The sequence below is a fragment of the Asparagus officinalis genome, chromosome 3 (assembly GCF_001876935.1).
Source record: "Asparagus officinalis chromosome 3, Aspof.V1, whole genome shotgun sequence".
NCBI classification, from domain to species: Eukaryota; Viridiplantae; Streptophyta; class Magnoliopsida; order Asparagales; family Asparagaceae; genus Asparagus; species Asparagus officinalis.
This window is the reverse complement of record NC_033796.1, coordinates 78336602-78358692: the sequence shown is the minus strand read 5'-3', so window position 1 is coordinate 78358692 and position 22091 is coordinate 78336602. Positions and strand designations below refer to the sequence as shown.

Here is a 22091-nt window from a genome sequence, read left to right as displayed (position 1 = left end):
GATATATCTTATATGATGAAATGTTATATACAAGGATATGAAACTAAGGGCGATATAAACATAAACAAGATAAACAAGATAGTGGATAATATGAACTAAGAGCAAATGACAAAGGCGATATAAATAATTAGCATGAATGTAAAAGAATGCCAATGACAAACTCAAACACACGATATGATCACGGAGTTCGGACCTTCCGTCCTACGTCTCCGCTCCCCACTCCCGGGGAGAATCCACTATCACAACCGGGTTTTCTACGCTCACCCGAATAACGTTTATACCTCACAATTTCTCTCACGGAGTTCGGTCCCCACGACCTACGTCTCCGCTCCTCACCTCGAGGAGATCTCCACACACTCTCTCACAATGTGGCTACACTCCACCCTCACAATACGGTTTTTTAGTTCACTGAAAACTTCACAACACACTCAATGTAACAAATATAAATTTGTTCTCTACAATAGATGAGAACTCAAATAAGCACAACTCAAAGTTACAATCTCTCACCACCCAACTATACTATGTATGTAAATACTAAAAGCTCAATGTGGGTGTGTGTAATAATAAGATTAAATAAATCAAAGCTAAACTCAATATAATTCTAGCTTAATAACAATGATAATCAAATATATAAAAAAAGCTGGAAATAGAGTTTAGAAGACTTCTCAAGTAGATCAAGAGATTGAAGGAGGAAAGGTTGAATGCTCAAGCACCAATAGAAGAACTCCTCAAGCTCTTGTGAAGTTAATTTCACAAACCCAAACACTCAAATGCTTAAAAGCTTTTTAAACAAACTTAAACAATACTTAAACAAGTTTAAACCATTGTTAAACTCTTTCTAAAACATTCTCTTAGATATTTTAAAACTGAGGTATAAGGGGGTATTTATAGCCTCCCAATACCTCAAACAAAAGCCCAAACCAAAAGACCAAAAACCCCTCCAACTGATACAAAAAAATAGCCGTTATGGGCATTCTGGGAGCTGGGCGGTCGACCGACCTTTTTTTCGGTCGACCGCTCGCACTGTACAAACCTGAAAAAGTTCCAGAGACATTTCCGGTCGACCGGTCCGGTCGACCGGAGTTACTGTAGCAGTGCGCAACTGTTTTGTAAAATCAATTTAAAATAGTAAATGAACTCCAAAAATTATGAAATTTTGTGGGAATGTTCTAGACATATAGAATAACATGTCAGAGAAATAATTTCTGAAAACTATTTTCTCAGTTGAGAGAAATAAATATTTGAACACAAATTTACAGTTTCTGAAAAACTGTTAACATATACGATTTTGTAAAATCAATTGGCATAGTAAATCAACTCCAAAAATAGTAAAAACTGGAGAAAAGTTTCTAAATATGTAGATTGTTTTTATAGACTTAGTAAAACATGTATAAACTGATATTGAAGTCTATAAACTAAGAATACAATATTTTCACAAAATTGCATATTCTATGCAATGTTATCAAAAACACAATAGAAAATATGAAATATGTGATCTTATATTATAAACATGAAAACTCAAAAACTATGTATGTATATATATAACTATATATATGCATAGAAACCAAAACTTATGTATATATATATAACTATATATATATGTGAAGAAACCAATAAATGTGTGTGTATATGATATTGAGCTTAGAGTATCTAACACACATAATATAAAACCTAAACTAAAGTTACCCAAGCTTGATCTTGATCTTCAATTACGCTTGACTTGGTACACTTGCAGATGAAGCTTGAACTTGATCTTTAACTTGAATTGTATAGGCTTCAACCCGACAATTCCGCCAACCTCCTCTTGATATGATCGTGTAGGCTCAAGCCATCCAACCTCCAACAATATTGTTTGTCTACAAAACATATGAATACACAAACACTAGACAAACAACATTAGTAATAAATTATTTGTTAAACATCATCAAAACAAGAAGGCCAACAATCTCCCCCTTTTTGATGATGACAAACAATTTACAAAAAGGAATATATGCATGAAGGAAATGAACATATACAAGATAATACACATGCATATAAACAAGGAATTGTATACTCACAATATTTCTCCCTCTTTGACAACATCAAAAAGGGGACAAAAAGAATAAGAGAGCGAAAGCTCCCCCTATCAATAAGCATAGGTGAGTATAAAAAGAATATATATATAGGGATTGCTCCCCCTATCAAAAAGCCATATAGAATATATGCAAGGCAAACATATGTGAGCATGCATAAATAATATGCCAAAAATCACTCACATCCAAGAGATAATGAGAACACATAATGATATGTCACGATAAATAGGTGTCTCAAAATACAAGCCTAAAAACCATGTATAAAAAATAGATTTATGAAATCAAAAGAGAGAAAACATGAGAATCATGCAAAAAGAGTTTTCGAATGAAAACAAATCAACCAAATGAAATCATAAATCAACCATTTAAACCAAAAATGATGTTTGATCAAAAAAAACTCTTTTGTAAGACTTGATCAAACCACTCATATAATACATTATAAAGCACGAATAGATGATCCATTAGCACAAACACATAAATATCATCATATAAGTGAATTATAATGAATTCAAAAGCAACAAATCAAAACACAATTTTTAAGAGAGGCAACAATTATATCAAGCTCTTGAGCTTGTTCTAACCCATATAATCATATTAGCATCCGGTAAACATGATTTGGGAATAAACACCCAATAAACCCGGGGGGTTACATAAATATAAACCTCTCATGAAAATTAGAACTCATAGTCATGAAAACAAAAGAATTTGATCAAAGAAAGTTTGTTTTCACATAAATTTTTTCAAAGTTCATTTTACAAAACCAAGAGAAGAAAAAAAATAAAAACACTAAAATTCTTGGTTTAAAATCATTTTGGCACCCAAGAATTCTTAGTGCCGGATTGGTTAGGGACATGACCCCTATCATTCAAGCTCAAAGCCCTAGGGTTATGAACCCTCTTGGGCACATATGATGCACGAACACGGTCAAAACAAAAATTATGTAAATAACCTTTCCGATTGCAATTAGTGCAATGAAATAGGCCCATTTGATTTTGTTGACCATAAACATGTGCACGAGAAACATTTGAAACATTTGCAAACATGGATGATCTTTTAAAATTATTTTGCAAATGTGAAACTCTCTTTAAATCAAAACAAAATTTGGCCAAATGACCAAATCTACCACAATGATCACATCTATACACATGAGCATGCTTATGATGAGCAATGGGTGCATGTGTGTGTACATGTGATGAAGAAACTACATGAGATGCACAATGAGCATTAGTCTTTGTTGGTTTATGTGCATCATAGCAAAATTTAGCTAAATGGCCTTTTCGACCGTAAATAGAGCATTTGTAAACTTTGCTATACATATTTGCATAGTGAGTGCTTGGTTTTGAAGAGTTAGCACGAGACTTTGCACATAAGTCCATAAGTTTCTTGTTATTAACAATGCATGTGTTAAGAGTTGAATCTAAAGATGAAATGCGATTTTTAATATTGTTCAACTCATCATTAGGCATAGAAGCATTGTCAATAGAAGTAGAGCAAATATGATCATTTTTAAATGATGTAAATTTACTTCTAATAGTCTCTACTTCTAGCATGGCATTTTCTTTTTCATGAGTTAAAATAGCAAAGTTTTAAAGCAATGAATCATGATCCGATTTTAATTTATCATTCTTTTCTTTGAGGATCACATTCTCATTGGAAACATTATCAAACTTAGAAATCAACAACTCATAATCGGATTTCAAATTAACATGCTTGCTTTTTAAATCAATAAAATCATTTTGTAATTTCTTGTAGGCATGCGCTAATCTATCATATGCACGAGCGAGTTCATTAATAGATAAATCATCATCGGATTTCGAATTGCTTACCACACTAGGGCTATCGCCTAGTAGTCGTGTGCATGATGAAGCTCCAATATTACTTGAGGAAGAATCCGCCGGAATCCTTTGAATCTCCTTCAAGTTACCATGATGTGCTTCTATGAATATCCACAATTTATAAGCACTATCAAAAAGAGCAAGCTTGTTAGAAATAGAAGAATCAAGTGCATTAAACATATATTCTAACGCAATCTTGTTCATGGTAAATAATCTTTTGTTATTTTTACTCCACTTGGATTTCTCCATAGTGGGTACAATATAAGCATTATCAATAACTTCCCATAAATTAATATTTTTAGATTGCACAAATAATTTGAATCTAAAACACCATTGAGCATAGGGGAAAGCATTGAATTTAGGAGCAACACTAGAATCATAGCCTAAACAAGATGCATCATTCATATCCATAATTTATGAAAATATGCAAGCAAGATACAAATGCAATCAAAATAAGATTAGCACAAAAATATAATTGGATCTTTAACTCAAGGCGATTAGACCTTAAATCAAAGAGCACCAAGCTCTGATACCAATTGTTAGACCCTAGAGGGGGGGTGATTAGGGTCTTATGCTAATCTAATCCGATTAAATGCTAATTAAAATTAATTAACAAGTTGTATTCTTGCAAGATAGATATACAAGAGTTATAAGCAAGAATAAACAATATATACAAAGTGATATATCCTATATGATGAAATATATATGCAAGGATATATAAACTAAGGGTGATATAAACATAAACAAGATAAACAAGATAGTGGACAATGTGAACAATAGATAATGGCGACAAGAATGATATGAACAATAAGCACAAGTGAGACGCCAAGACAATCACAAACACACAAAGATGATCACGGAGTTCGGACCTTCCGTCCTACGTCTCCGCTCCCCACTCCCGGGGAGAATCCACTATCAAAACCGGGTTTTCTACGCTCACCCGAATAACGTTTACACCTCACAATTTCTCTCACAGAGTTTGGTCCCCACGACCTACGTCTCCGCTCCTCACCTCGAGGAGATATCCACACACTCTCTCACAATATGGCTACACTCCACCCTCACAATACGGTTTTCTAGTTCACCGAAAACTTCACAACACACTCAATGTAACAAATATAAATTTGTTCTCTATAATAGACACCCAACTATACTATGTATGTAAATACTAAAAGCTCAATGTGGGTGTGTGTAATAATGAGATTAAATAAATCAAAACTAAACTCAATATAATTCTAGCTTAATAACAATGATAATCAAATATATAAAAAGAGCTAGAAATAGAGTTTAGAAGACTTCTCAATTAGATCAAGAGATTGAAGAAGGAAAGGTTGAATGCTCAAGCACCAATAGAAGAACTCCTCAAGCTCTTGTGAAGTTAATTTCACAAACCCAAACACTTAAATGATTAAAAGCTTCTTAAACAAATTTAAACAACACTTAAACAAGTTTAAACCCTTGTTAAACTCTTTCTAAAACATTCTCTTAGATATTTTAAAACTGAGGTATAAGGGGGTATTTATAGCCTCCCAATACCTCAAACAAAAGCCCAAACCAAAAGACCAAAAACCCCTCCAACGGATAAAAAAAATAGCCGTTATGGGCATTCTGGGAGCTGGGCGGTCGACCGACCTTTTTTTTGGTCGACCGCTCACACTGTACAAACCTGAAAAAATTCCAGAGACATTTCCGGTCGACCGGAGTTACTGTAGCAGTGCGCAGCTGTTTTGTAAAATCAATTTAAAATAGTAAATGAACTCCAAAAATAATGAAATTTTGTAGGAATGTTCTAGACATGTATAATAACATTTCAGAGAAAGAATTTATGAAAAATATTTTCCCAGTTGAGAGAAATAAATATTTGAACACAAATTTACAGTTTCTGAAAAACTGTTAACATATACGATTTTGTAAAATCAATTGGCATAGTAAATCAACTCCAAAAATAATAAAAACTGGTAAAAAGTTTCTAAACATGTAGATAAATATGTCAAAGAAAGAATTTCTTGAATATCACTTCCCATTTAGAATTTCTTGAATATCACTTCCCATTTATAAAAACTCATCTGTTTTGTAAAATATGCACGAACATGTGCACGAACGAAAACGTGAATTTGTAAATTCCTTTAAACATAACAAATCAATTCCAAACTTGATGAAACTTTGAGAAATGTTTGCAAATGATATTTTGAACATGTTATAAAAAGAATTTTCCAATTTGCATTTCCCAATTGTGAAATCTCGTTATTTTGCAAAAGTGTTCAAAACATGAAAAAAGTGATATACATGAAGTTTGATGTTTTGACATAAACAATGTTTTGAAACTTTGCACAATGATTATATAGACTTGATAAAATATGTATATGATGATTGTTAAGTCTATAAACTGAGAATACAATATTTGAGCTTAGCATGTATTGATAATACAATATTTGAGCTTAGTAACCAAATACGTGTGTGTATATGATATTGAGCTTAGAGTATCTAACACACATAATATAAAACCTAAACTAAAGTTACCCAAGCTTGATCTTGATCTTCAATTAAGCTTGACTTAGTACACTTACGGATGAAGCTTGAACTTGATCTTTAACTTGAATTGTATAGGCTTCAACCCGACAATTCCGCCAACCCCCTCTTGATATGATCGTGTAGGCTCAAGCCATCCAACCTCCAATAACGTTGTTTGTCTACAAAACATAGGAATGCACAAACACTAGACAAACAACATTAGTAATAAATTGTTTGTTAAACATCATCAAAACAAGAAGGCCAACAGCAAGATCCCTTTCTCTTTGACTCGTTGTTTCAATTTTTAGATATATTATGAATTAATTATATGCTTCAATTTAACTGTGATTTGATTATGTTACCATATGAATATTGTTATTATCTACGTGGGCTTGTGGATGATTAATATTAAATAATGATAATATGATAAATAATTTAAAAGAAAATTATTTTGTGAAAAAGGGTTATTTTTAGATGTTTTTAAAAGAAGGAATATTTTTAAAGATTATTTTGGAATTAGTAATTATGAGAAATAAATTAAGAGAAATTATTTGGAAAAGGGGTTAGTTTTGAATAATTATTATAATAGATAATTTAAAAATAAATTATTTTGGAAAAGGGGGTTATTTTGAATTGTTAAATTATTTTGGGAAAAGATTACTTTAGAATAATTATAAATAGTTTAAAAGAAATTATTTTGGAAAAGATTATTTTTTTGAATTAATTAATTTATGATCGTGTGATTGATGATTGTAGAACGTGACATTTCATGTACATGGATACCGACATATTGCCACTCCTATTCATACTCTTGTCATATATGCATGTCTGATTCATCGCTAGCCTGTATAATCTTGCTCAGACTCACAATTATATTCTATCATGTGATTACTCATTGATTCGTATCACATCCCTATCGTACTTACTTATATTCATGCTTGAGTCTAGAATTTCATACAGGTTTGTTTTGTAATTCATTGCCGGCTAATGGCATAATTGTATCATTATCATTGAGGCCTTGTATTGTAATCGTTGACTCTTTTATGGTTGTGTATCATTGTGGTGGATGGCCTTCGTGCCTATGTGTTTTATTTCATTCATGTGTCGGCTATACGCCTTGATTTCCTCCAAATTGTGGAGATGAACCGACTTTATTCTTGTAGGCGATTCTTGATTTCCTCCAAATTGTGGAGATGAACCGACTTTATTCTTGTAGGCGATTTCGCCGTTTTCACTAAAATAGGGAGGGGAGATTAAGTGGAGATGAACCGACTTTATTCTTGTAGGCGATTTCGCCGTTTTCACTAAAATAGGGAGGGGAGATTAATGTCCTGATTTATTAACAACCCCGATTTGATCTCCTCTACATCTAGGATGAATTGTTTAGACTCTTTCTGTCATTCTATTACGCCATTATTCGAATTGGACCCAAAGACGTGTTCTCGTTTCCTGTGTTGACCTACCTTCAATCGAACTATACCCTGAGCCTTTTCTCCGTTGATGTCGTAGGATTCCTCATTTGTGTCGTCCTAGTACTTAGGATTACTTTCTACGTCTCTTTCTCATGGATCGTTTCATCGTTTAGCGTGAATACTTTTCGATCGTTATTAGTTATTTTCTTATTTTTCTGCATTGACCTATTTATCGTCGAGCTTGACTCTAGGATTTCTTACATTAACACTATTTCATATTTCATATATTCTGTTTATATACTGTATTGAATCATTATTTTATGATGTGATATGCCATGACACTAGTGCTCATGACCAGTTGTATTATTATTTCTGGTTGTGTTTGAGAACTATTAGTAGTTCATGACTTAGGGGCCTCGTGCGTCACGAACAGACTTAGTGACATGTGTGCGTGCGTTGACTGAATTTAGGAGGTGGACCAGAGTTCTAGTGTGGATTATGATGTTGACTTAGAAAAATAAGAAGAGTTGGGATGGGGAAGTCTTTGTTCATGTGATCGGATGTGACTGTTGATGTATCTTCCAGGCTCGCGCCAGTGGTTGGTGTCACCACTAGGGTTGGTTTGTAGGGCTAAAGTAAAGTGTGTACAGCACTTTGGTCAGTGGGAATTTAATTCGTCACCCAAGTTTTGCTTGAGTTCGGACCAGGCAGAAAACGGTTTACATGTAGTCCTCTGGCCGCATGTGTAGCGGGATTGGATGCACGTAAGGAATTTGTGAACAGGCAGTTATCCAATGATATGAGCATTGACTCTGTGTGAGATGTGGACCAGTGACCTATTATAGAATGGCTAGTTACATGACCTTGTTACTTAGACGATTGTGGATTCTTGTGAGATACGAACCAGTTGTATTTTTTTCATACATAGATCAGGATTAATATTTAATTATCTACAATTTGAGACATATGGTATATACATGAGGGTTTCCTTGTTTGGATTATTTTGCTCGACGTACTACGTCTCTTGTTGTAGATTTTTAAATATTAATTCTATCTAGTTGTATGACCCTGTTACTTGATGGTTATTCTGATCGCTAGCTGCATGGTCTTGCTACTTGGTTGATTTTTAGATTCTTCTGATTATTATATTCTAGTGGTGGATTTCATTTACATTATTAGTATTCTAGTTGCATGCTTCTATTATTATTATTACTGTTCTTACCTTGGTCGTTCGATCGTTCTTTTCTTCCTTGTGGGATCTTGCCGTGTACCATGCACGCTGACGTACACCTATTTTCTCTGGTGTACGTCAGACTTAGAGAAAGAATAAATCTAGCTTGGAGATGTGCCAGAGCCAGGATTTTATCAGCAGGAGTGTCTTGCAGACAGAGTTGAAGAATAGGCCGAAGCTCAGTTATCTTTTCTTAGTTGATAGTCCTAGTTGTTTTTGTAGTATTTCCTTCCTATTTTCGTTGGACGATGTATTTTTTATATCTCTCCAGTATTCAGTTGTTCAGTCATGTATAAGGGCATGTTTGACCCATATTTTATGTCTTGGATGATATTCACTTGTGATATGGATATTTCGTTCTGAGTTGTTTATTATATTCTCGCTATCTGTGATCGGGGACCTGTGCCTTTGTATTTATTTCTTGACGCTTAGCTTAGGTTGAGGAGAAATGTTTATTTTTATTTGCTCTCCTTAATCTAATACGTCGCGGGCTTGTTCATGTTCCGATTCTCGGTATTTTGGGAAGCGGGGTGTGACAAATGTCGTCCGGTTTCCCGTCCAACTCCAATGTATCTTTCAAATTTTGCGCGTTGAACGTATCCAAGACTTCACATCTCCAAATACCAAAATTGTTTGTACCATTAAACTTCTCCACATCTATCATCATAGAATGGATATTCAAACTTTGAACGGTCTTCACGCCGAAAGTACCCTCCATAACTCATTCTTTCTCGACCATCTTTCTCAAGGTACCAATAAAACAATGCGGAACAAACGAAGAATAGATCCAAACTGAAAAAGAGAGATTTTTACCTCCAACTGAAACCCTAACAAGGGCCTCCGAAATACCTCACCCCCACACGACGGAAACGAGATCCAAAAATAGTAAAAATCCTACTTTTATCACCAAACGAAGCCCTGGACGAACTTCCAAAGTGATCTACTCCCCCAAATAGCCCAAGCGTAGCCCGAGCTCTAATACCACTTGTTGTGCGCGCGGAAGCCACAAACGATGTGCTTCGAGGAACCAAACCAAACGAGAGAAGGCCAAACAAACCAAAATAATATCACAAACACAAACAACCAATTTTTACGTGGTTCGGCAAGATGCCTACGTCCACGGGGCAAGAAGGTGATGGGGTTTTCACTAATAGAGAAGAAGAGTACAAACTGAGATTACAAATCACTCAAACTCACCAATTAATCTCACCAACAAAGCTCTTAATCTCTCCAAACAAAACCCTAACCCATAGCTCCAGAAAATACCTCTTTTCTATGCTCCAAATATCCTCACAACAAGCCTTAAGAAACCCTAAAATGTGTTTGATATTTATATCAAACAACAGTCCCAAATAGAACAGTAATCCAATAACTGGGCCTGGCCCGACTGACGGTCGACCGCCCCAAGACTCGCGGTCGATCACGATCAAACGACAGAACCGAAAAATCATTACAGGGTCTAGCGGTCGACCGCACCAATGACAGAGTCAAAAATCAATTACAGGGTTTGGGCTGTCGACCGCACCAAACCTAGAATCAGTTCTCCTTTCCGTGCACGAATTCAATCGACCGGCCTTGCACCGCGGTCGACCGACAAACTCCAAAACTGACTCGTGCACTTCCAAAACCTGTTCTTCACCAAATTTCTTTGCCGTTTCTTCATCATCGTGTTAAATATCCTGGTTATGTAACTGGTGCTGTCTCAGGTGATTCCGGATCAACTGGAGAGGTACCATTTGAAGCTAGAATTGTAGAAGAAAATCAGCATAGCTACTCAATAGAAACAATGGTGAATGATAAATTGTTCCGTGGTGTGCTGCTCTCTTCCACATCAATCTGCAATGAAGATGGAAGCAATAGAAGAAAGACATGATTATGGTACTTTCAAATTGCTAGTGAATATACTGAATTTCTAGTGATATGTAATTTGATAGATTTTACATATAATCTGCAGTTATTGTGATCCATTCTCTCAAATATTTAGACCATATTATTAGACCTATGATCTGTGGCTTTGCTAATTTTGTGGTTTTCTACTGAATGATAGTCGATCATCTTCCAAAATGTGAGGCCATTTTATTGTTTAGAACTTTAGATGACAGATGTAATTAGACCTACTCATGCAAAAGTTAAACCATACTGGTGCTGTCAGTATATGTTCATGATGAATATGGTCATTTGAAAATGGCCTATATTGTTTTCAATTAAGTGTATCCAGCAGTGTAGCTACAGATAAAAGTGTTCTACTGTAACACTAACATCAACAGTGAGATCGACCTGTATAAATTGTATACGAGTCATATAATACGGGTATGCAGTTACACAGTTTAGGATATAAATATACCATGATATAACAAAGTTCTACATGGATTCATGTGTGTTAATGTTATTGATAACGTAATTTGAAGGGTTATGTAAGGGGTCAAAACATGATTACCGAACATAATTTGAACGATCATAATTTAATACTAACAATGCGCACAAATATTATGGATATTGTTCCAAAATATTATAAGGAAAAAAAATGCTTCGGCCCCTTTCAGAAATGAAATTTATGTGTCGCCCAAGTTTCTAAAAAAAAATACCCTTTTCAGAGTGCACTAGTTAAGGCACTGGAGCGCTCGTGGAGATGGTGCTGAGGGGAAGCGGGCAAGGGTGGGGAAAAGAGATGAAGAGGAAAGGAAAGAGAAAAGAGAGAAATAAAGTTCAAAGAACAGAGGAGAAAAGGGAGAAAGGACAAATATTTATTGAGGAATATAAGGGTATAGATTCAATTTTTTTAAATATCTAGATGGTTTTTCCCCCTTGACTAGTCAACTTGGGGGGGGACACATTGATTAAAATTCTTAAGGGGAAACAATTTTCCCTAATTAGTATTATAAGACCATTTAATCATGCATTAGACTTTTAACTTCTCGTTGTTGGATATATCTTTGACATGCCTTCATTACTTCTGGGACATGTTATAGTTCCACGATGAGTTAAAAAAAGTGTCCTACTGGAGACGGTGATCAATCAAGCGCTATAATATCCACGTACTGAACGTGTAACAGATATCGGCACAACTTTATTCGAGTACCCATTCAACATAATAATTCATATCCATGTAAACTTAGCAACTGCATGCAAGTTCTAGAAATATAGGGTCAGGAAGATCCATGTCACTCCCCTGGGACCCCCATATGCTCTGAGGGAACCCTTGAATTTCCCCCTTCCCCGTATTCCTTTGAAAGGCCAGTAACCATCACCAGCCAACTCTTGCGGGTACTTCTTTGTAGCTACTTCGAGTCTCTGCTTGAAAATTCTAGCTAATAACCATTCACAATGATTTTAACTTCGATGTGGTTTGGTTTGGTTTGATTCGGTGAACGTTTAGATTTAATCTCTTGTGGGAAGGGGAGCAAGACAGATGAATGGTTACTTGACGTCATTGATGGTTACTTTAAGGTCATGTGGTTCCAGGTTATATTAGCCAATATATCTGTTTCTGGGCTATGCGCTCAGAAGTTAGTTAGCAAGTCAGATATATTACTCCCCTGAGTTTTTTAGTCGTTGAAGTCACTGTTGCTTTGCCTCCTTGCAACCGAGGGTGAAACCAGGATCCGTTGCCAGCTATAGTTTCAATGTCAATTGTGTGGTACAGTATCAGGTCTTAACATCAGGGGTGCAAAGCCATATCCGTATCCATATCCGTTATGGTTACTCAAATATATAACAGATTTACGGATATACGGATATGGTTATTCAAATCTATAACATATAGAATATGATTTTTGGATATGGTTATGTAGTGAATTATTCAGATTCATATCCGAAAATCCGAATATATGTGGATCATATAGCTGTAATTATTTCACTTCTTAGATTAATGAATTGGAGACTAATTTTGATAACTAATAGATCCAATCTTTGCTTTTCAAATATAACAAACATATTAATGAACTCTCTTGTATCGCACGGGCTAACTTTTTTTTTGTGTGGCTATTATTCCATTTTCTCATATCCATTTTGCATCCACATGTATGTGGATATATATGATCTTGAAAAGAGAAGCATCAAGCAAAGAACCAATGAGAGACCTCATAGCCAAGATCACCTGTGAAATTTCCTTAATATATATTTATAGACATGTAATCTCAACTATATTAGGTATATGCACTCTAATTCAAAAGCAAATAAAAGGTATATACCTGTACACAAATATGAATATTGTTAATCTAGTGCCATTCCCTTCTCTGTCAAAGTATTTTTCACTTACTTACAGCCTTGCTAGTTCTTGGAATATTAGGGTTTTTCTCTTAAGTTCTCATTGATAGAATGTTGGCTTATATAGCCTTACATAACAGGTTTACACAAAGGTCCTCTAAAAGCCCTTTAATTGTGTTCCATTCTCAACACTCCTCCTCAAGATGGGCGAAAGATATCTATTAAGCCCATCTTGTCACACCCTCTAGCTAAATCTACTGAGCTAAGCCATTTAGTCAAGCAGTCAGCAGCTGCTCCTTAGTTGGAACATAGCCTAACTCCAGTAGCCCACTGTTCAGCTTCTTCTGGATGAAGAATCTATCAATTTCGATGAGCTTAGTTCTGTCATGTTGAACTGGGTTGTTGGCGATGCTGATAGCTGACTTGTTGTCGCACCACAAACTCATCTTAGCCCCTTGGTCAAGGTTCAGCTCCACCAGCATGTTTTTCAGCCACATCAGCTCCGCAACCCCCAAGGCCATGGCTCTGTACTCAGCTTCAGCTGTTGATCTTGTCACCACAGATTGCTTCTTGCTTTTCTAGGAGACTAAGTTGCCTCCTACAAATATGCAATACCCTGAGGTAGACCTCCGATCATCTCCGCAGCTAGCCCAATCTGAGTCACAGTAGCCCAATCTGAGAACCTAGGATCCGATCTAAACTATAATAAAAACGTCTTGTTTATACTGACTTAGAACTTCAGAGGAAACTTAAAATGAACCCCAATTTTCAATTTTGATCTAAACTTTCCTCGTCCGCTCAGAGATTACAAGTGTCAACAAGGTTGTACAAAATGGTTTCAGACACAATAAAATATGTTTATACTGGCTTAAAACTTCAAAGGAAAGTTTAAATGAACCACAATTTACAATTTTGATCTAAACTTTACTCATCCGCTCAGAGATTACAAGTGTCAACAAGGGCATACAAAATGATTTCAGACACGGATATAATGTACAAATGATGCTGTATTTGTTGGCATGTAAGTAGATGTAAAATAAGAGAAATATAGGAAAAAGATGCTACGTCTACTTCCGAGCAAAAAATTTACATGTTTCTCTAGAAAAACAATTTCTGATGGAAATAATGACCTGGTGTATATATGGCATCCTACTTAAAAAAATTTCCGTCCTTCGAGGCTCGAAAATACCCCAGAAGTAGCTAAATATGCATCATTTAGAAATAAAATTAGTTTTTTTACATGAATATCGCTCATTCTAAATAAAATATGGAAAGATCCTTAATCTCTCTATTTAATGACATTTTCACTCACTAACCAAAGGAAACAAGTAAATAAAGATAACACGTAAATAAAAAGGAAGAAATATTATTTATACAACTTTAGAACATATGTGAAACAAACAAAAATTACTATACTTATTTCAATAAAAATCTTATATTACATCTTTAATCTACTTCTTACTTTTGATTTCCTGTCATCCAAATAGGCCCCAAGTGAAAAATTGCCTCATGAATCACCAAATAGTTCACTACTTGCATGAAGCAACCACAACAATGTATAAGACCAGAATAGGGAACCATATTTGCATTTACAGGGCAAAGGAAAATACAGAAAGAAACAGGTTATGATTAAACTTGATCAAGGAAACATGAAACTGGAAAAGCAACAGTCTACAAATCCAGGATGACTGTTTAAGCCTCCCTCCCACCAGCAAATTACATCATAAAGCTATGTAATATATAATCAGATATTCTTCCTTCCACAACTAATCAGTTACTTTCATGAACACACTTAAAACAACGATAATTTCTTTTTTTGTTCTTTTTTTCTTGGTTCGCAAAAGAATTGCTCAGGCAATCCACACAGCAGCATCACAATCACCATCCCCAAAGAGGTAGCCAAGGGAGGAACCACCTCCAGGGGCAGAGTCACCTTCGTTGAAGGTTGGTCCTACAGAAGAGTAGACAATATATCAGAAACGAAAAAAGCAAAATACCATGAACTGACCGGCAGTTTTGGTTAAGCCGTCACGTGCTTCACATGACGTTTTCATGATAATTTGTCCTCCTGTACCTTATTTATCTTCTAGACTACCCTTGTGCGCTTTGTGACTTGATAGCTATGAAGCACGGACACGCATAACATGAAGCCGTGTCGTGTCATGTCTGTGTCGGACACACATGTCGAACACACATATCCTATGAATTTTTTAGGATTTGCCTCGTGTCGACGTGTCGGATGGCCGTGTCGGATCCGTGTCCGTGCTACATAGCTTGATAGATAAGTAGCTTAAACCTTTTATCCCATCATTAACAACAATTTTCAATAGTTCATATTTTCTGCAGTTTTGAAAGTTCATAGTAGTATTCTCTAATAAACAAGGTATGATAGTTTGCACAAAATCCCCCGAAGTTCATTGTCATTTTGTGAAATTTACCCCTTTCTAAATCTCTTTTTTTTTGGGTTAAGAAGAATAGATACAACTGATGAAAACAAGAACACGCTGACCGTTCCACATCTAAGAGACAACACGCCAGTCAAACAAGCACCTAACAACAATGACATCATTTTGAGAACGCTTGTGATACTGTGACACATAATCTGATGCACACATTTTCAAATGGGGGTTGCAAGGAGTTGGGTGTGAATCAACTCATGACATTAAGTTTCCTATTTATATTTAGTAATAAAATATGCAACGTATTTTCAGAGCAAAGAGAAATGGAGGACTTGCATACAATCAAAAGAAGAATATATGCTCTCAAGGACAACTAAATCAGTAAAGGAGATTTTTTTCATGTGGTTCATGCTTAAGAAAGTATATCTGAATAATTGAGTTGTAGTCTGATGAATCCAACGTCCATTGAGAACCGAAGTCAAAGCATGCAGTAATATTTTATCGTATGACAAAACAAAAGGGGGATGAAATTGCCAGTGTCAAATACCATGATGAAATTGCCAGTGTTCTGGCCTTCAGCTCGGAAATAATTATTTCTCGAACCCCCTGGAATGCCTGCTGGTATCTCCTTAAGCTTTTGTTCTGGTGGAGGGGCAGGCTTCTCAACAGGTTTCTCAGGTGCAGCTTTTGGTGCTACGGCATCACTAAAAAGGTACCCAAGGGAACTCTGCCCCTCCTCCACTGCTGACTCCACGGCCCATTATCTCCTAAGGTCAATTCTATCAGTTACAGTTTCAAAATTGTCCAAGCTAGAGTCAGAAATCATATAAATTGACGCTTGCAGGTTGAATATCATTATTATCGTTATCATTATTACAGGAACAAGGAAACAATGGGACAAGTACAAGCTAATCAAAACTATACCAAACAACAACAGAGCCTAATTTTCAGAGTATAGCTGTTTATACATGGAATTTGTTTCTTCCTTCAGTTTCAATCACCTCCACTGTTCAAAAATAACAATCACCATCTCATTCCATAATGTCCAAGACTCCCAATCCGTTTTTTTAAGGTTTACCCTACTCCAAGTCCACTTCTTTGAATATCATGCTATCATTGCTAACTAAATGATGGTCATTTTATTAATTTTTTTTATAATAGACGGATTTGAATTCCAATTAACCAACAAGGAATTCTAGTTAAAATCAAATGTTCCATTTTATGTTCTTGTCATAGGTTGTTCTTTGTGAGATGATAACATTCTCCCAACATGTATCTCCATGACCAGCTATGAATACTCCAGCGGATCAAAGGTAATTCATCAAAAAAGGCAGACTTTTTTTTTGAGATGCTTGATGCCAGTATTATTATAAACTTAATCCATTAAAATCTAGGATGTTTTCAATTCTAGTCCAACAAATCTTCCATATTTTCAAAATAGCCCCCAAATCTAAGTATTTTTAAATTAGTCCCCCAAATATTTTAGGTGTTTTCATATTAGTTCTTCTGGCCAGCAGCGGAGGTTAAAATTGAGGGAATATTCTCCCATCTTTAACAATTTTTGGCGCAATAATGGTTACACCCTTAGGCGTTCAAACATTTCGGTTGATTTACATGTTGATTTCAGAAAAGTAGTTCCTCATTCTCAAATTTGAAGTGAGAAATGAGAGATGGCGAGAGGGGAACTGAAGTTGGTGGGTGATTTATTTCATGAGGGTAATTTGGTAACTACATGTCCCTAGTTAACCACCAACCCAACCATGGACAATACAGGGAGCAAGTTCAAACACTTAAAAGACTCAGGACTAATCTCAAAATATGAATATTTTGGGAGAGTAATTTTAAAATATGAAAGCTATGAGGAACTAATATCTGAAAACCCCTAAAAATTTTATTTAAAAATGTTAAGGTCCCTAGTATGGCCAATAAGTTAGTTCAATGATCTTAGGGTTTTTGACGGTTGTAGCCACTAGTGACAGATTTGGAACCTCTACGTTATCCAAAAAAGAAAGCAAACATACCACTTCTATTTTAATAACAACCTCATGTAATTTAGTGACCGAATGTAATTTGTCTTTGACTTTGAAAAAGAAATAAGAGGAAATCACAACATATATGATGTGTTAGAACTGATATGAATGGCAGTTGAAATGAATGGAGGCTGTCTGCACATTAGCTAATTGTGATTGGAGTAAAAGTTTAGCTATCAATTTTGATAGTGAAGAGGATACGGGTTTGTGTTGCTTGAAAAATGGAAATGAATCAGTGCACAGTTCTAGTATCTTAATTTGGATAAAGACAGTGCAATCTTCATACTAGCTAAATATCATGCACAACTTTCAATGTTTTACTCATAACTAAAGAGATGTTTATTGGCTAAAGAGATTTTTATTTGGCTGAAGAATTTGATTTTTAAAATAGCATTTAAATTTATAGCGGAAGCCATTCTTTTATGATTATGATGTATAAATCTTTTATTTGAAATTTTCATTAAGAAATTGATTGTAGACTCTTATAAAGTCTCAAAACTAAAATAGAACATAAACTACAGAAATATAAGGAGAATCAAAACATAACACTATACAGTAATAACACAAGGTATAAGAGATCAAAAATTTAAATGAATATTTGATAAACAAATGAACCCACGTATACAAACAATTATATTTGGTTCATTTAATATCCAAATATAAAAATTATTTCATTCGTCTAGAATGAACTCCTAATTAAAATTGAATAGATACCTAGACAATTAATAACTGAACTATTGGATAATTCGATTTTACCCATACTGGTCAGCACTATCGCATCTCCATATTATGTTCCACCATCTGCTTGTGATGTGAACCTGATATCAGTTGGTATCACCTTACGAGTCTAAGAGTGAAACATTAATTACATGCGACTCTTTGCCTATTAACCTGACTCCCACTGGTTTACCTCATAAATATTTAATAAGATAATTAACCACAAACAAAAAATAGATAACCAGTCTGATAAATCTTCCGCCAAGAATCTTCGCAAGTATTGAACTCCATGTAAGTTATAAATCATTGGAAGAACTAGGTCTTCATTCTAAAGCTTCAAATGGAGTCAGTCGAGTCTTTCTAGAGGAAGTTATGGCTAAACCTTACAAGATTGCACTTATTGTCCAACCAATACGAAGATGACTTTTGATTTTCTTTTTCCAAATTAAAGATATTAGATGTGTGCACCTACATCATTATATCATTGGAAAGAGCAGAATTTGGATTTTAATGGAGCCTCATAGGCTTGCCATGAACAGTTCCCAGTTCAACACCATCACATCTTCCACCATCTTCTTGTGCTGTGAAAGTTGGTAACGTCGATCTCACTGTGAGTCTCAAGAGTAAAACATTAATGAAGTCATTCTTAAATTCTATTCAAACTCTTACATTACCCCCATTAACATTTAATAAGAAACTACAATACATGCATCAGAAATTCGAGAGATCTTTTTGAAAGATTTTGGATGTCTTGATTGATGGGATCCTTTCAAATTATATATCAATTGATAAAGATTGAGCATACTTTTCAATATTTCAAAGGGAGAGTAATTTGAAATCATCTAGAGGAGGTTATGGCTAAAAAATTAGACAATGCATAGGTTGTCCGAGTGCTATCAATGCACAAGGCGCAATGCGAGGCACAAAGTACCTTTACACGCACATGTATAATGGGTAATATGATGTGTGCACCGAATGAAGCAAGGTGCATATTACACACACAATTTCTCAAGATATAAATCAAGCAAGAAAGTATATGTTTATTAATTTTAACAAAAAAATATGTCAAGATAAATAATATCTACTACTAGCAAATCATAAAATAAGGTTTTAACTCACAATGCTAACACATCCAACGTAGTAACGAAGTTCACAATTTTCCAAATCAAAAGTCAAATTAAAAATAATATCGAAGCAAAATCAAATAGTAAATGAGAATAGGTTAGCGCCCTCAATCATGCTACTAAAAATGCCTAAGGGTTTACTTTTCTTTTTAGGATATGTAATATGTAAATTATTAAAAAACAGAAGAAAGAGTCTATTACATGATGCAGGTGTCGAGCGCACACGAGGCGCGCGCCTCGTATGCGTGCAGCGCCCCGCACCCGGAGCGCGCCTGAGGCGCGCGCCTCGATAACAATGGGTATATATATCAAAATCATTCTAGTTGTTTGATACCATCTCACCACCTCACCCCATTTTCAATTTTTCTTTTCACAATTCATTAGAAACTTGACTAGCTGACTAAGCTTCCTGTAAAATTGAAACTTTTACTATAATTGTATGCATCATCTTCATATCTTATGGTCATGACTCATGATGAAGGAAATGAGTTTGGGGGTAGTTTAGTCATTGCATATCATAAATATTAATGTAGCAAATAATATCCAAGCAGTGTTAGATGAGGGGTATTCTCATTCAATGTGAAAGAATTTTTTTTGGGGGGGTATAATTTTGCAAATATCTAAATTTGGACGTAAAATTGCAAATATGGATGATTTGGAGGATATATATGCAAAAAATCCTAAATAGTAACAATCAACTTTCTAGTCCAATATTAAATTAAATAGCAAACCGGATATAACACGAAAAAAGGAAGCCCTCCCCCGGTGGTCGGACGCGACCGTCCAAGATGGGATAGGCTCATTTCTAAACAACTTGGACACATCAAGGCATGATAGTGCATTCTCTGGATAAAACACAACTAATATAAAAGATGCATTATAATGGTATAATGCTCATAAGCATAAAAGGTTAAAAGTAACATACCGAAGAAAAATATGTAATCAAATCAGTTTATCTGCAGTCCCAGATCGATAGCACCTGGTATACTTCGGTTTCATTGTGTCTCTATCAATCTGAGCACTTGACTCGCGAGACATAATCCACTCATCATATGCAACCTTGTTCGCTAAGGCCTAAAGATTTTAAAAGGCAAGACTAAATTATAAATATGTTTATAATGACCATATCAAAAATGAACAATTGCAGTAGTCACAATCTTTTTAAAGCAACCTTTCATCTTTACGTATATATATGGCTTAGATTCACTTCGAGTCCGAAAGTTAGAAATTTTATCACTATGATAGTATAATACCATAAAGTATCTCAGCACTTCGATACCCTAAAGTTTCAAACCCATATCACTTTGATGCCAATTTTAGTATAATATCCATTAGGCCTTTTATCTCAGCACATGCGCAAGGCGCAACGCAATGCGCGCGCCAGAGTGATGCGGAGGCGCACACCGCACACATAAATTTTCAATATATGTAATCAAGCGTAAAAGAACATATTTTTAGAATTTACATGAAAAATATCATGATAAATAATATCTTACTACAAAATCACAATATAATGCCTTAATTTCCAATACTAATACCCAACATAGTAGCAAAATTCATAAATTTTCAAATTAAATGTTTTATCAAGACTAATATCCAAGCAAAGGATTAGTAATGGTCCTCAATTGAAGGCTATGAAAAAGACCTAATGGATAAAATTTGCTTCTTGGGATATGGAATATCAAGTATAAAGACTCGATTGAAATGTTAACAAACAAAACTACATGAGGATGTATACTACATGCACCCTGCATAAAGTAAAGATGTACACGATACGCATAAGGCGCTGCTGCATCAGATGTGGGGCGCTTTGCCACCGTCCTGCATCGTAAGGCGTATGATGCGCAATGAGGTGTGCGCCTTTGAAAACACTGATGGTTTAAGTGTTGCACACCCAGAACCACCAAGAAGCAAAAGCAAGTTACTTTAATAAATTTTTGACAGCTCAAAAAATTAGTTTGAAAAAGTAAACAATGGCTATATATGTACCTTCATATCTATCTTTATAGTGGTCTTTCGTTTAACCCACATCCTCACTTATGAATGGGTTTCTAAATGAAAGGAGGAAGAATAAAGGGAGTAGAAGGGTTATATTCTACAACACAAAGGCATCTTTCTCTAATGTTTATCACATGCACAACACATGGTACACCCTAACAGAAAATTTAATGTTTTCTAGCCAGAGGTATCAAATTAAAGTGGTTTTTAAACTTCAGGATATTAAAGTGGTAAAAAATACCCTATGGTATTATAATGATGAAATGAGTAAACTTTATGGTATTAAAGTGGAAATAAGCTGTTTTACATTGATTTGAAAGGATTGGAATTTAAAAAGCAATACCTTTTTGGGAAGTCCAAGACCGTACAATGGTGTCGAGACAATGTTTTTATATTTAGCCAAAGATAACCACCCCTTTGTTATTCCTGCATAAATTATGCTGAGGAAAGAACAAATGTTTAATTTATATATTAAATATGATCATGAGAACACACACTATTTAAGGAATAAAAATCAAATACCTATTTGGAGTGTCGTTAAAGTCCCCACACAGAA

At 35.0% G+C, this 22091-nt stretch overlaps 1 protein-coding gene across 1 annotated transcript in view; it reads right to left on the bottom strand.

The window, feature by feature from the left end:
• Positions 14838-22091, bottom strand: part of LOC109834375 — a 51793-nt gene continuing 44539 nt past the window's right edge. The window contains 4 exon segments of the mRNA XM_020402380.1: positions 14838-15197; positions 15200-15218; positions 16214-16399; positions 16401-16433. Of these exon segments, the coding sequence (XP_020257969.1) occupies positions 15118-15197; positions 15200-15218; positions 16214-16399; positions 16401-16433 (318 nt within the window). The 3' untranslated portion in view covers positions 14838-15117.